At 38.8% G+C, this 15,632-nt stretch overlaps 1 protein-coding gene across 1 annotated transcript in view; it reads left to right on the top strand.

Annotated features, from left to right (window-relative positions):
- Nucleotides 1–15,632, top strand: part of CCDC186 (coiled-coil domain containing 186) — a 50,828-nt gene that overhangs the window by 29,124 nt on the left and 6,072 nt on the right. Inside the window, exons 7-13 of the mRNA XM_032312115.1 lie at nt 6,798–6,902; nt 7,350–7,448; nt 7,617–7,703; nt 8,757–8,899; nt 11,823–12,078; nt 12,948–13,137; nt 14,526–14,606. Coding sequence (XP_032168006.1) covers nt 6,798–6,902; nt 7,350–7,448; nt 7,617–7,703; nt 8,757–8,899; nt 11,823–12,078; nt 12,948–13,137; nt 14,526–14,606 — 961 coding nt within the window. The remainder of the gene's footprint in view (nt 1–6,797; nt 6,903–7,349; nt 7,449–7,616; nt 7,704–8,756; nt 8,900–11,822; nt 12,079–12,947; nt 13,138–14,525; nt 14,607–15,632) is intronic.

The following is a 15,632-nucleotide window of genomic DNA, read 5'->3' as shown; positions in this document are numbered from 1 at the left end:
ACAGCAGCTCTCCTCAAGTTCTGGACTGACTGCTGATCTCTACCAAATATTGGGGAAGGAATTGTCAGAAGGGAGTAAAGGCAAAAATCCTTGCAGTTCCCATAGGGCTATAAATCATTTAAAATTTTCCTTTACTTTCAGTTACAGAATGAAGAACTAAAACTCCCAGTTCTGCAGTATGATAATTTCTAAACTACCTGATTTCCTTCAAGATCTGAACATAATACTGGGTCATATCTAATATCTGTGGCACTTTTCTCCTCATCATCTATAGCCCTAAGAGACAGGATCCTGAAACCTATTAGAATGCTAGCATTGGAGAGTGAAAGACTAAAATTTGGTCTTCTGTGACCATATGTATTAATAAATGGGTGATAATAGATATTTAATAACGACTTTCAGGTCAGATGAAACTAGATACTCTGTAAGTAGGTTAAGACAAATGTCTTAAGACTGACATACTAAAAAAAAAAAAAAAAAAAAGACTGACATACTAAGGTTACATTGTATGGATTGCTAGAAAATGAAAATAGCAAGCATATTGCCCTAGTATGTGAAAATTAGAAATTTACCAGTTCTTTTTTTGTTTGCACATTTACATTTTTTAAAAAGATTTGTTTTATTTTAGAGAAAGTGTGCATTCAGTGGGGAGGGGCAGAGAGAGAGGGAGAGAGAATCCTCAAGCAGACTCTCTGTCAAGTGTTGAGCCCAAATTAGATCTTGATCCCAGGACCCTGAGTCCATGACCTGAGCTGAAATCAAGAGTTAGCTGCTTAACCAACTGAACCACCCAGGCATGCCTTTACCAATTCTTTTTAAAGGCATTTTTTAACCAGCAAGTGTTTTATTGGGTTTTCTCCTGTGAACAGCACTGTATTAAATAGTATGGACACTCTAAAAGTCATAGAGGACAGAGTAATCGCTTTCAGAGAGTATCTGGAATGAGATCCTGGCTATCTGTTTTATGTATTTACCTAATAGATGTGAGAAGGAGTCTCTGGATCAAAGAATACAAGATTTAATGACTAAGCAGTGTTGGCTACCTGTTAAAATGTGGACAAGAGCCAAGACTCCTCTTCTTAAATTTTTCTCCAGGTGTCCTCTAGTTTCTAGTCCCTGCACACCCAGTCGTAGGTGTTTATACTGAGATTCTGGAGGCTACTGGATTTATTGTGATCATTAACGTCTGATCAGGCCTCCAGGTCTGATTACCAGAATTAAAGTCTTAGACTAAGTAGATTGGATAGCTCTGTCATCAGTAGAATCATCAGTTGGGTCAAACAATAGAAACAATTTCATTTATTCCCCTTCCTAAATTCCCTTGGAAGTTAAACTAAAATGTGTTTTTAACACCTAGCCCATAAAAACAAAAGCCTTTCAGGGCACCTGGGTGGCTCAGTGGGTTAAAGCCTCTGCCTTCAGTTCAGGTCATGATCCTAGGGTCCTGGGATCGAGCCCCGGGTTGGGCTCTCTGGTCAGTGGGGAGCCTGCTTCCCCCTCTCTCTTTCTGTCTGCCTATCTGCCTACTTGTGATCTCTCTCTCTATCAAATAAATAAATAAAATATTGAAAAAAAGAAAAAAAAAAAAACAAAACTTTCATTTTGAGTGTGGTAAAGAACTTCCCCCAGTGTGCCTTATATACTTGCTCACCTAGTGGTTGCTACCTATTTACCTACTTGGTCCCAGGATAAAATAATCTCACTGGATCATAGATAACAGCCAGAAAGAGATGTGGTAGTAAACCGTGGTTTGACTGAGCTGGGTGCTTGCCAGTCATTTCTGCTTCAGAGAAAGCTTGAGGAATAGAGTCTGGGGTATTAAGACAGTATCCAGACCGGTAGGATGTAAGAGACTGTAATATGCTGTAGACCAAATGGGCAACTAGGGGTTGGTATATTTTATGATGTATTCCTTCAACAAGGCACTTCTACTTATTATTTATGCTGTTCTCTGAAAGTTATCACGTTGTCAACAATAGCCTCATTCTTAAATGATTAACTCATAAATCCCACTTATTAGAAGCTAGGGCTCCCTTTAACCAAGCTATTATACCACTTAGTAAAACTGTATTCTATGTTCAGTTCTATAACTCTCCCATGACTGTCGTGTTTGCATTATGGAAGAGCAGGGTCTAGGTTTACCCTCCCACCTTAAAAAACCTAAAAAAAAAAAGAAGAAGAAGAAGAAAATAAATGAAGATTTTTAGGCTTGGGGCAACAAAGGCAGGACAGGGCAGTGATCTCTGAATGAAGGAAAGCAAGCAAGATGTAATGCCTGGAGAGTTTCCAGGTTGCAGCAAAAGAAGAGGAACCCAGACAGATCCCAGCAATCTCCAGGAATTGAGGAGAGAGAGTCGGAAGTATAGAAAGTCGGGCAGAAGAGTACCACAGAAGGGGAAGATTTGGAGAGCTGCAGTATGTTCCCTTCAGTTCTTTATTTAGCTCACTACTTACTGATCAGTATATATGTGTGAGAAAGTTAGAGGTGGAAAAAAAACGATCAGAAAGGAGTAGGGACAACAGTCCCGTAGGGGGTCACAGAGGCCTGGTAGGAACTATTCCTGTTTCCCCAGCCAAGAGAAAGCCCTCTTAACATATGGGGCATCCAGTGACCCTCAGAAGGGTGTTGTTTCAGCAATGAGTACTAATTAGCCTGAGACTACAGTCTGTTATGGACCCATCTTGCAAAGCTTTGAAAGAAAGCCTCAAATCAAATTGTTTCAAATAATGATGTTATTTGCAGAATAGCCCAAAGAGTAGCTGGAAGAGAGCCCAAAATACTCAGGTACGTGCAGAAATCTCCAGGACCTACGAACATAAAATTCACAATGTCTGATATCCAATAAAAAATTACCAGACATGGAAAGAGACAGGAAAATATAGCCTATAATGAGAAGTAAAGAAAGATCAACTGATAGAAACTAAGCCAGAAATGACATAGATGAAAGAAGTCGGTAAAGATGTTAAAACAGGTATAAAAAATATACTCCAGGGGCGCCTGGGTGGCTCAGTGGGTTGATCCTCCGCCTTCGGCTCAGGTCATGATCTCAGGGTCCTGGGATCGAGCCCCGCATCGGGCTCTCTGCTCAGTGGGGAGCCTGCTTCCCCCCTCTCTCTGCCTGCTTCTCTGTCTACTTGTGATCCTCTCTCTCTCTGTCAAATAAATAAATAATAAATAAAATATTAAAAATATATATATATACTCCAGATATTCAAGAAGATAGATAAAGGTATGACTTTGTTACAGAGAAACATTGAAGATTTTAAAAAGGCCCGATTGATACACTGAGTGAGATGAAAAATATATTAGAATTAACTGAAGATTAGATGCTGCAGAAGACAAGATTAGTGAACTTGAAAAACATGTAACTTTAAACATAGGAAAACATAGCATAGAAAACTGTGCTAGTGATTCCTAGATTTATAACTTCTACACAGAATTCCAGATTCTTACAGGTGACTACTTGACATCTGGTGTCTGGGTGACTCACAGGCATCTTGAACGGAGCATGTGTAAAACAGAGTGGGTAATGTTGCCTGCCCTCCATCGCTCCCGCATCTCAATAAATGGTAGTTCATCCTTTTAGTTGCCTGGGCCAGAAACCTTAGGTTTATCCTTCAGTTCTCAGTCACCATATCTAGTCCCTTAGCAAATCTTCTTGCTCATTTCTTTTTTTTTCCTTTAAGATTTTTAAAAAAATTTATTTATTTGATCACAAGTAGGCAGAGAGGCAGGCAGAGAGAGATGGAGAAGCAGGCTCCGTGCTGAGCAGAGAGCCTGATACAGGGCTCAATCCCAGGACCCTGAGACCATAACCTGAGCCGAAGGCTGAGGCTTAACCTACTGAGCCACCCAGGTGCCCTTTCTTGCTCATTTCGTTCAGGTCTTTACACATCTCTCACCTCTCAGTGACACTTTCCCTGGCTCTCTAAATTTGCGTACCTTCCCTCAAACCCTCTTGTGCCCTTACGTTGTTTTTACTCCTTAGCACTTGTCATTATCTAATGTAACATATTTTTACTTACGTGTTTTATGTATTATCTGTGATCATTAGAATACCAGCTTTATGAGAGTAGAGATTTTATCTGTCTTACAGTTAAATATTTCCTCAAAGCTTAGAACAGTGCCTTATATGGCAGGTGCTTAGTAAATAAATGAAACATAGTCCCTTAACCAAAACTTTTCTTTTATTCAATCATTTACTTATTAATTATTCAGCATTATAGGAATCTCTCAGTTGCTATTTTTTGAGTGAATGAAGTGAGTACCTACTGTGTGTCAAGCTGTTTTAATTATTGATGATACAGAAGTGGGGGAAAAAAACCCATATAAATTTGGAGCACCTGGGTGGCTCAGTCGTTAAGCAGCTGCCTTCAGCTCAGGTCATGATCTCAGGGTCCTACGATTGAGCACCACGTTGGGATCCCTGCTCAGCAGGGCGTCTGCTTCTCTCTCTCCCACTCCCCCTGCTCGTTTGCATGCACTGTCTCTCTCACACATAAATACAATCTTAAGAAAAAAAAAAAAACCCACAAGTTCTGATTAAAGGATCAGCAACTGGAAGTACTTAATTGTATGATAAACTTTCCAAAAAATGACATAAAAGAAGTAGTGTGTGAATATGGATGCAATTTAGCTGGTTCAAAAGATGAAGAGAAACATTCCAAGTGGAGGAACATTAAGAAAAAAGGAAAAATGGGAGATGAGTATTGATGTTTAGGAAGACCAGCCTCCCTAGACCAAAGGCTTGTATTAGTGATTCTTTCATAGAGTCAGCAAATACCACATGAACAACGAGTATGTGGCAGATGCTAAGCTAGATGCTGTCCAGAAGCTGTGTCCTCAGTGGGGGAAACATGTAAGCTGCAGAACAGAGTATCAATTATTCTGATCCAGGACTGCCCTGGACTCTGTCTGTGGAAGGCAGTATAGCAGCTTCTACCCTTTTCTGAAGGGCAGCTACTAGGAGGTGGTACCTAAACCCTCATTTCAAATCCACATGAGAGCCCAGGACCTGGGACTGGGGGGTGATCTGAAGAACTGGGGAAAAAGAGCTGCAGAGCAGGGCTTTATTTGGAAAATTGCCACAGGAATCAGAAAGCCAGTTGAGGCAGAAAAGACAACAATGGAAAGGGGAAAAACAGTAGTATGTGGTCTTGTAATAGAAACAGAGGAAGAATATCCAGAGAGTCAGGTGTGGTCAGAACTGCAGCAAGTAAGTCAAGAATAGAAAATGAGAGAGAGTAATTGAACTTGATGAGAAAGTAATCCCTAGAAAATCTTCAGATTTGATATTTTAGGGGAGTGTTGAAGAACAGAAACCAAATTGCAGCATGGATCTAGAAGATGGTTTTGAATAGGGCGCCTGGGTGGCTCCGTTGTTAAGCATCTACCTTTGGCTCAGGTCATGATCCCAGGGTCCTGGGATTGAGCCCTGAATGGTCAGCAAGAAGCCTGCCTCTTCCTCTCCTACTCCCCCTGCTTGTGTTCCCTCTCTATCCCCCCCCCCCAAAAAAAAGACATCTTCGAATAGATACCATGGCTGTAAAGCAAAGAATTATATTTTATGTGTGAGCCGTTATCACTCACACATGGCTTTATGGAAGATCTATTAACAGTTTGTTCTTCTTGTCTTACCAGCTTAATTACTTCTAGTGATTTACTGAAAACTATCAAATTTAACTTAATGGCTATCGGTTAACTGCACAATCCACTTCGGTTTTTTGTCAGAAGCATTGTTATTTCTGGAATACAATCCAACCCTTCAATGGCAGTGCCAGGACTACTCTGGTCGTTGTTCTTACCATCATCACATTACTGGGCCCAACCTTGTCACTGTCTATGTAGGAGGAGGACAGACTGTTTTCCCTCTCCAGTGTAGGGAAGAACCCAGTTCTCCCTGCTGTGTGTTTCTTCCCTGTGAATCTCGTTTACTTTTACAAGGAACGCTTCACTTCTGACACTTCTGGTCACCAGTCGTGTGGAGGTTTTCCCCCACCACAAGGAATTCTCTTTAATACCACTTGGCTGTCCTACAGTTTCACTTGACTCTGACACATCCACCTGGAGATAGCATTGGATCCCACAGATCACGGCTCATTCATACAAGAAGGTCCCCCCAGACCCCTGCCATGCACATACTTCAGATGCCAGCCACAAGGCCAGGCACCTGTAGCCAGCTATAGAACAGAAGTTCTAGCAACCCCCCTCTTTGGGTTTGAAGACTTGCTTAAAGAACTCGGAAGCATTTATATTTATCATGTTATTAAAGGGTATGATAAAGGATACAGATGAACAACCAAATGAAGAGCTATGTATAGAGCAAGGTCTGGGAGGGTCCCAAGCGTAGGTTCTTCTGTCCCTGTGGAGTTGGGGTACATCACGCTCTCAACGTGGTTGTACTTGGCAGCCTGGAAGCTCTCTGAACCCCATACTTTGGGATTTTATGGAGGGTTTATTATGAAGGAATGATCAATGATCAATCATCAACTCCTTCGTGAGCTGGATTCCAGACTGCTAATCATGAGTTGGTCTTTCTGGTGACCAGCCTGCACGCGGGAGCCTACCCACAGGCGCCTCATTAGAACAAAAGACACTCTCGCCACCCAGGAAATCACAAGGTTTTCAAGAACCCTGTATCAGGAACAGAGGTAAAAACCAGTACTGCAATAAGAGATGGTCTTAGTGTTCTTACAACTTAGGAAATGACAAGGGGTTTAGGAACTTTGTGTAAGGGACTGGGGTAGAGACCAATATGTATCTTTTCTTATCTCACACTATCTTTTTATCAATGCAGGAAACCAAAGATAAACTCAAAGAAACAACAACAAAGCTAACTCAAGCGAAGGAAGAAGCTGATCAGATAAGAAAAAATTGTCAGGATATGATAAAAACATATCAGGTATGCTTAACTTTTCAAATAGATTAGTAACAAAATTGCACCAAATGTCAGTACTCTTGCTTCATTAATGTTTTGTATCTGTAATATTTGAAGTGTGGAATGGATTTGCTAGGGCAGTTAAATAAATGGCAGGTTATTTCCTGTGGTAAAGTACTTGCAGCTTAACTAGAGATCTTATTAGAGAAGTTTTTAAACAAATAAAAACACTAGAATATATCAGCAGAATGAAGAATACAAGGAAATGTGTAACCTAAAACCCATTCTGTATTATGTTATATATCTTAGGTGCTATTCTTGTTCATGAAGAATTGACATATTTAAAATCTTTTGAGTACTAGTAATTTTTAAATACCTAAGATATACATTTCACAATTTGCGAACGCCTTCACTTTCCAAAGTATAAAACTTTAAAAATCCAGCCCCACATTTTCATTTCCTTGCCATTAGGAGTCAGAAGAAATTAAATCCAATGAGCTTGATGCCAAGCTTAGAGTCACAAAAGGAGAACTTGAAAAACAAATGCAAGAAAAATCTGACCAGCTAGAGGTGAGTGGCTTTGTTCTTTACATACCCTGAATTGGGCAATAAATACAGAGGGAGAGAAAGAATGAGTGGTGTCACCCACTTTGAAGGCCTTTTTGAAGGAATAGGCAATAAATTTTAGGTCTTGTTTAGTACATAATGACTTGTGGTTTCTTTTAAACCTTTTAAAAGATGCATCACGCCAAAATAAAAGAACTGGAAGATCTGAAGAGGACGTTTAAGGAGGGTATGGATGAACTACGAACACTGAGAACAAAGGTAAGGAAATCTCCAGTCTTGATTTCAGAGGAAGGGGAAATATCTTTAATTTTAGATTCCTTCTGATTTTTTTAAGTGTTGGGGAAACACTTTCATTCTGAAAGAAAGAACTCAGAGAGTAGAATACCAATTTCCTAACAGTAAAATGGACTCTTTGTTGAAATGAAAATGTCTTTCACTTTGGTCCCTTTGAAGTATTTGCCAGACATTCCTGTTTTATAGCACATTTTCTGTTTTCTGTCACTTATCCTGGGCCCCTACTACAAGGCAGTCTTCCGGCAAATTAATTGGTGAGGTAGTTGGAATTTAGAAATGTTATGTGACAGAAAATAATAGACTTTATATTTCTCCTGTATAGTCTTGTACAGTTTTAATTTCTAACAATCTAGTATAGTGTTCATTGTAAAAATAGCATTCCTTTTAATATGAATGTGAAATATCATTGTATATCATGCATTTCTTTAGAAATAGGCTTTTAAGTTTCCACCTTGAATTTACCATCATTTAATAATTTTCAGAGTGTCCTTCATGTGCCTTTCCATTTGTTCTCTGTGCCAGTTCTTTGAGGTAGATGGGGAAGGTATATCTTGTTTTCATGTGAGGATATGGAGATTCAGCAAAAATAATGTGACACGCTGAAACTCCTGTGACTAAATCACAAGAAATCAGAGACTGTTAATCAGGACTGTTAACGTCCCATTACATTTTCTTCACATTAATTAATCCTGTTCCAGAATTTAGCTTAGTTGTTTTTTGTTTTGTTTTTTTTAAGCAAGAGCCAGAACGAGTGCACAGGCATGGGAGTGGTGGGGGAGGGTAGAGGGAAAGAAAAGGAAAGAATCTCAAGCTGCTGCTCACACAGTGTGGATCCCGATGTGAGGCGCAGTTTCACAACCCTGAGATCAGGACCAGAGCCAAAATCAAGAGTCTGATGCTTAACTTACTGAGCCACCCGGAGCCCTTAGCTTGGATTATTAATATATAATCACTAATGAAGTAATTAAGGAACAAGAAAATACTGTTGATAATCTACTTTGGTTATGATATTGATAGGTGAAATGTCTAGAAGATGAACGATTAAGAACAGAAGATGAGTTATCCAAATATAAGGAAATTATTAATCGCCAAAAAGCTGAAATTCAGAATTTATTGGACAAAGTGAAAATTGTGGATCAGATACAGGAGCAGCATCAAAGGTATAAACCAAGCAACTTGTGTTTTATGCTAATCAATAGGCTTTTTAATTCTATCTCAAGATTCTGTTATTAAATGTAATTATTACATTAAACAAGAATAATTTTATAATTTTACTAGCTAAAAAATTTAAAATTCCTTAAAAAAAATTTAAAATTCCTGTTTTCATTTGAACTTTTTGGGTTATCTTTGAAGTTCCTATTATTTATGGCTTTTAAAAATCAAAGTTTATATTCACTAAGTATTGGAAGTAGCGATTTATAAAACAATGGATTTTAGTTTCTTAATCCATTCTTTAATGTTCAAATTATGCTACTTACAGTACTTATTTCTAAAAGGTAGATATATATGTATATGTGTATCTTTGTGTGTATCGTAGCGCTAGGTCAGGAGCTGACATTATTCCTTGGCTTCTTGTAGAGCCATTTAGCTAAACTCTACTCATGACATCACCTGGCAGAGCCTGGATCCAAATACCTTCTTTTTCATATCGTACCAAAGGCTGCTGCTCAATATTCCTAAAAATCCTCACCATATTCACGTTGGTGCTGGGATACATCCATGGTTAGCAACCTCAACTGGAAGTGTTAAATGACCTCTAATCCTACCGTATTTTCTAGTCACAGCCTCTCCCCCTCCTTGAAGCATCTATTCCAGACATTCCTTCATTGTTCACACTTCTGGTCTCCCTCTCCTCAGTATTTCCTCTTGGCAGGAGGTTACCTCTTTTTTATTTCACAGGAGAAATGGGAGCTGCAGGTAATTGTTCATACAACCTCCTTCTGTCTGTTTTATGAACTTGCATCTGCAACCATTCTTCTTTCTCTTCTGTTGTTACAGAATAAATGTTCCCGTTCCCTGTGAACGGAACTGCTCTCTCTACTTCTGTGGATCCCAAGCGCTTTTGCTTTCTCGGGGGCTTCCTGGATTATTTCTTCTTTATCCTTTATCTTTTACTTCTCTCTACTTTTTGTTTTTCTACCTTTTGTTATTAGAAATGTCAAAACTGCTGTGATGTTCCCCCACTTTTTTCTGTCCTTCAGAGCCAAACATTGTTGTAAAATCTATATCCCTCCTCCATGCTTTCACTTCCTTTGTCTCTCTTTCCCCTTTCACTTCAGCCTAGCTTCTACCCAAGATCCCATTAAAAACTGCTAATGCCTCCTTAAATCTAGCAGATGCTTGCTTGAATATTCAGTATTAAAACCATTAAGCCCATTATCTTTCTTAACATTGTCTGTTCCTTTGACTTCATATCATGCTTTCCTGGTGTTCCTCCCCACTTTCTGGCCACTCCTTTTCTCAGTCTCCTTGGCAGCCTTCTCTTTGTCATATACCTATTTTGTTACTATTTTGTCATACCCTGAGTGGTCCTAACTATTCCTATAGTGTGCTACAGGATCTTCAAGTCATTATCTTCAGCCCTTTTGGCTCAGCCCCAGACATACAAGTGTCAAAAGCACTTCAGACTATAATATGTTCCAAACTGATTCATCCGTCCCACCCATAAATACACTTCTCTGAGGTTCCCAAGGTGAGTGATGAGTGCAGCATTCACATGGTTTTCCAGCCCAGGAACCTGCGCATCCTCCTTGGTTCTCCTCTCCTTCTCCTCATACATCTAACCAGTCACAGAGTAGTATTGGTGCTAACTCTTCAGTATCTTTCAAGTTCATTTCTTTTTCACACCCCCACCGCTGCTGCCATTATCCGTTCATCTGGAAAACTACCACAGCTTCTAGGTTTTGTTGAGGTTTTTGTTTTGTTTTGTTTTTTGCTTCCCTTGTAATCCATTTCCTACACTGCAGTTAGCATAATCTTTTTTCTTAAGATTTTATTTATTTATTTGACAGAGATCACAAGTAGGCAGAGAGGCAGGCAGAGGGACGGGGAAGCAGGCGCCCCGCTGAGCAGAGAGCCCGATGTGGGGCTCGATCCCAGGACCCTGGGATCATGACCTGAGCCAAAGACAGAGGCTTTAACCCACTGAGCTACCCAGACGCCCCAACATAATTTTTTTAAAAAGAAATCTTAAAACCTTTCAGTGCTTTCCCATTGCCTCAAGGACTATCCAGTAAGTTCAGATGCCACGGCATGATTTTGAAAGAGCATCATTGACCTTGCTTCTCCCTCTGTGCCTTCCCTTTTTGCACTCTTGGGTTTCAGCAATAGTTGTTTCCAAATGTGGATTGGTTGTCTTCTGTGAGCATTTGCTGTGTTAAGTGCTGGGAATATAGTGCCATCCTAATCTTCATCAGCATAGAACATGTATTTGTTAGTGCCAACAAGAAAGTCATTCTCGTTCTCTCCTAGATCTAGCACATCCTGTTTCTTCTACCTGGAACATATTTTGTTGTTCCACTCACTCCTACTTTTTCTTCAGATCAGGAAGTAGCAAACTGTGGCCCATGAGCCAAATCCAGCCCACTGCCTTTTTTTGTAAATAATTTTTTTTTGGAACACAGCTACTCTCATTCCTTCATGAGTTATCTGTGGCTGCTTTCACACTGCAGCAGCAGGGTTTGAACGCTTGCCGCAAAGACGATATGCTGTAGAAACTTAAATTGTTTACTGTCTGGGCCTTTTACAGGAGAAGTTTTCTAGCCCCTACTTTATTAGTTTAAACATCACTTATACTAGGTTAGGCAACCCACTCTGTGCTTTCATCTTCAAAAACGTTTTATCACCTATGTAATTTCCTTACTTGACTAAAAGCTCTTTGAAAGCAGGGCCCATGTCAGTCCTACTTATCTTGCAGCTCTTAGTTTCTAGCGTGTATTATTAGGTAGTCCTACAAATCCAAATAAATAATTCGGATGAATAAAACTATCTTTATAAAGTATTTTATTAGATGGAAATCCCAAACCATTAATGTAATGTCTTTTAGTAGTTTATTTTTTCTTAAGTATAAACTTTGTTTTTTAGAGGTAAACAAGAAATTGAAAATTTGAAGGAAGAAGTGGAAAGTCTTAATTCTTTGATTAACGACCTACAAAAAGACATCGAAGGCAGTAGGAAAAGAGAATCTGAGTTGCTACTATTTACAGAAAAGCTCACTAGTAAGAATGCACAACTCCAATCTGAATCCAATTCTTTGCAGTCACAATTCGATAAGCTTTCCTATAGTGAAAGTCAGTTACAAAGTCAATGTGAACAAATGAAACAGACAAATACTAATTTGGTAAGTATACATTTACATTTAACTTCTAAAGCAACCTACAAGAAGCACAAATTAAATTTTCCTGTTAGCATTAACCAACTGGTAGTTAAGTTGAACTCTTTTTTTTTTTTTTTTAATTGGTCTGATTTTCTGGTAATTTCAAATGCTGTGAGAAGTGTCAGTTTTTCCTTCCAACTGGTTTAGAGTGTCCTTTTTCCCTCCTATTTATAGAATTTATAACCAAATACCTCCTTAAAATGCTTGAAAAAGTGTTTCACTTTTGAATATAAGAAAACCATGGTTTTTGTCTTTAGTAACTGGAATTACTGCATATGTGTGTGTATAAAAAAAGATTTATTCATTTATTTTAGAGAGTATGCATGTAAGAGGGGAGGGGCAGAGGGAAAGAATCTCAAGCAGACTCCCGCTGAGTACAGAGTCTGACACAGAGCCCGATCTCCTGACCTCGAGATCGTGACCTGAGCCAAATCAAGAGTTGGACATTCAACTGATTGAGCCACATAGGCACCCCTGGAATTACTATATATTTTTTAAAGTATTTCAAATTTCTATATTTTTATAGTTTAAAACAGTTTAATATTTCTCAGTTATCAGAGTATGTTCAAGTTACTCATGAAAATAATTTGAGATGTTAGTCCAAAATAGAGACCTCTGACATAGACTGTTTTGCATGTATAAAATGGCAGATGTGTTAATATGCCCCCTCCGTTCCTATATAAGGAATTTAAGGAGTGTGGGAAACAAAACCTGGTAAGGAGCAATTCTGAAAGAATCTACCAGCCTATTTTCAGGTTCTGAACTAGGAGTGGTAATGGAAACAAACAGGTTTTTAAATTGGTGTTTTTTGTTTGATCTTATTTGATATTTAGGAAAGTAGATTGTCAAAAGAGGAAGAACTGCGAAAAGAGGAGGTCCAGACTCTGCAAGCAGAACTCACCTGTAGACAAACAGAGGTTAAAGCATTGAGTACCCAGGTCGAAGAACTAAAAGATGAATTAGTAACCCAAAGACGTAAACATGCCTCCAGTGTCAAAGATCTTACCAAACAACTCCAGCAAGGTATAATATTCTCGAATACTTAGACCGTAATGTTGCACCATTTAGTCATTAAGGATTTATAGAAAAAATATATTTTACACCAGGTTCTATCACAATGATTAGTGCTGTATGTTCTTAATGTATTAATGTTTATAAACCAAATCGTTAAACCTCTTAGAGTTCCATGAATAGTTTATAACATAATCTTCTTTAAAGGACATTTATTCACAAAATCCCAAAATGTGAAAGTTGGGAATATACTTGAGGGCAGTAGTGTCTAAACTTTTTTGATCCCATACTTCAATCTGTAAAAAGTATTTAAGCATTTGTTCTCAGATTTATATATATTTATTTATAAATCTTAAATGTATCTCTCTACCTTAAAAAACCATGCAAAATAGAATCTGATTAAAATAAATGTAATAAAAATAAATAAAAATTTTAAAAAACAGAATCTTTTCAAAGATCAGATGAAATGCAAGTGGAAGTGGAAGTTCAATACTTTCTCCCCATACAAGCATCGAGTTGTTTTGTGCAGCACCTCGGGTACCTGCACCCACCTTATCGACCTCTACCTTGGAGATTGTTGAGCCCTAACCTACTTCATCTCAGAGGAAACTGAGACCCAGACAGATTATGAATGACCCGAACACAAGGATTAACAGCTGGGACTGGAACCCAGATTTCTTTCATTTAAAAATTTAAACTGTGCTGTGTGCTTGATACAAAGATGCCTAAGATACGTATTCTAACTTCCTAATCTCTACTATTCTCACTACTTTGTGTTAAAATAGGGTGAAATATAATATTAAGAGATTTAGTATTTACTTAATATGAATATATTCAGATGTTTGCCATAAGGGTTCAGTTTGTTTTTATAGCTATAATAGAAGGGAAATTGCTGGTATCGTAGAGATCATTTAAATCCATCAGGACTCTGAACATTAGATTGCTGTGCCTAAGTGATGTCATCCTGGTGTTTCTGTGTATGTTGTATGTGACCTGTACATTTCTAAATATCATTTTATATGAGTGACAGCTACAACCTCCTGTCTGAAGTATGTATTCCACAAATTTCTCTTGTGTTTAAGCCATTTTTAACCCACTGAGCCACCCAGGCGCCCCAAAGATTTTATTTATTTGACAGAGAGAGATCACAAGTAGGCAGAGAGGCAGGCAGAGAGAGAGGAGGAAGCAGGCTCCCCGCTGAGCAGAGAGCCCGATGCGGGACTCGATCCCAGGACCCTGAGATCATGACCCGAGCCGAAGGCAGCGGCTTAACCCACTGAGCCACCCAGGCGCCCCTCCCGTTTAAGCCATTTTTGCCTGAATGATTTTAGCAATTGAAATCAGAAATGGTGGGGCAAATGGTCATAATTATCACAATAATTTGTTTCTTTTTTCTGTAGCACGAAAGAAATTAGATCAGGTGGAGAATGGAAGCTATGATAAAGAAGTCAGCAGCATGGGGAGTCGTTCTAGTTCATCAGGTAAAAAACTTCTGGTTTCAGTTGTTATCTAGTGACTGATTGTAAAAAGTAGCAGCATTTTTTGTGTTAGGAAGTGTTGATATGCTTTTTTTTTTTTTCCATTTTGAGTTATAAAAAGTATTATGTCTAGTTAAATAAGTTCTCATCATTATCTGGGGTTTCATATTTGCCAAGGGGTTCTAGATGATCTGTGTCCCTACCTCCTCTTATCTTACCCACTGCTTCTTTAAAGTTCTTTCTGACAATTTCCTTTTCCATTTTTAAATTTAAATTTGTATCCATCCGTATAGAGAGATTTGTTATAATATGGTCTCTCTCTTTTTTTACTTTTGTATTTTTTTTTTTAAGATTTTATTTATTTGATGGAGACAGTGAGGAAGGGAATACAAGCAGAGGGAGTGGGAGAGGGAGAAGCAGGCTCCCCACTGAGCAGGAAGCCCAATGTGGGTCTCCATCCCAGGACCCTGGGATCATGACCTGAGCCGACGCTTAATGACTGAGCCACCCAAGCACCCCTTTTGTATTACTTTTTAACACCTGAAAACTAATGAGATGATCAATATAGATCAAGATTTTTTATATATACATGTATGTTTACATCTTTTGGCTTTTCCCATGGTAGATACGTCTGTGCTCAGAAGTGAAAATGAATGGAGTCCATAAAATTATGATTCATATCATTGTGGAAATGGTAATTAGCAAAATATTAGTGTATTTGTCATTTTGGAATGCCAGGAATCATGCCAAGCACTTTAAACATATTATTTACTCTATAGAATAGTCCTGTGAAGTGTTACAGTTTGCATTTTAGTGATGAGGAAACAAAGGTTCAGAGTGGTTCCATGACTTGCCCCAAATCCACAGTGACAGAGCTCTCAGACTCTGGAGTCCTTGCGTGCCATGACACTACACTTTCTCCCAGGAGTTGCACACTGGGGAGAAACATCAACTGTTAGAGTAGTGGGAAAATCGCATAGTAGAAAGAACATGGGTTGAAGCTCCACATAAGTGCGTAGAACCCAGGTC

This window comes from Mustela erminea, chromosome 14 (assembly GCF_009829155.1).
Source record: "Mustela erminea isolate mMusErm1 chromosome 14, mMusErm1.Pri, whole genome shotgun sequence".
NCBI classification, from domain to species: domain Eukaryota; kingdom Metazoa; phylum Chordata; class Mammalia; order Carnivora; family Mustelidae; genus Mustela; species Mustela erminea.
This window is presented reverse-complemented; position numbering and strand designations above follow the sequence as displayed.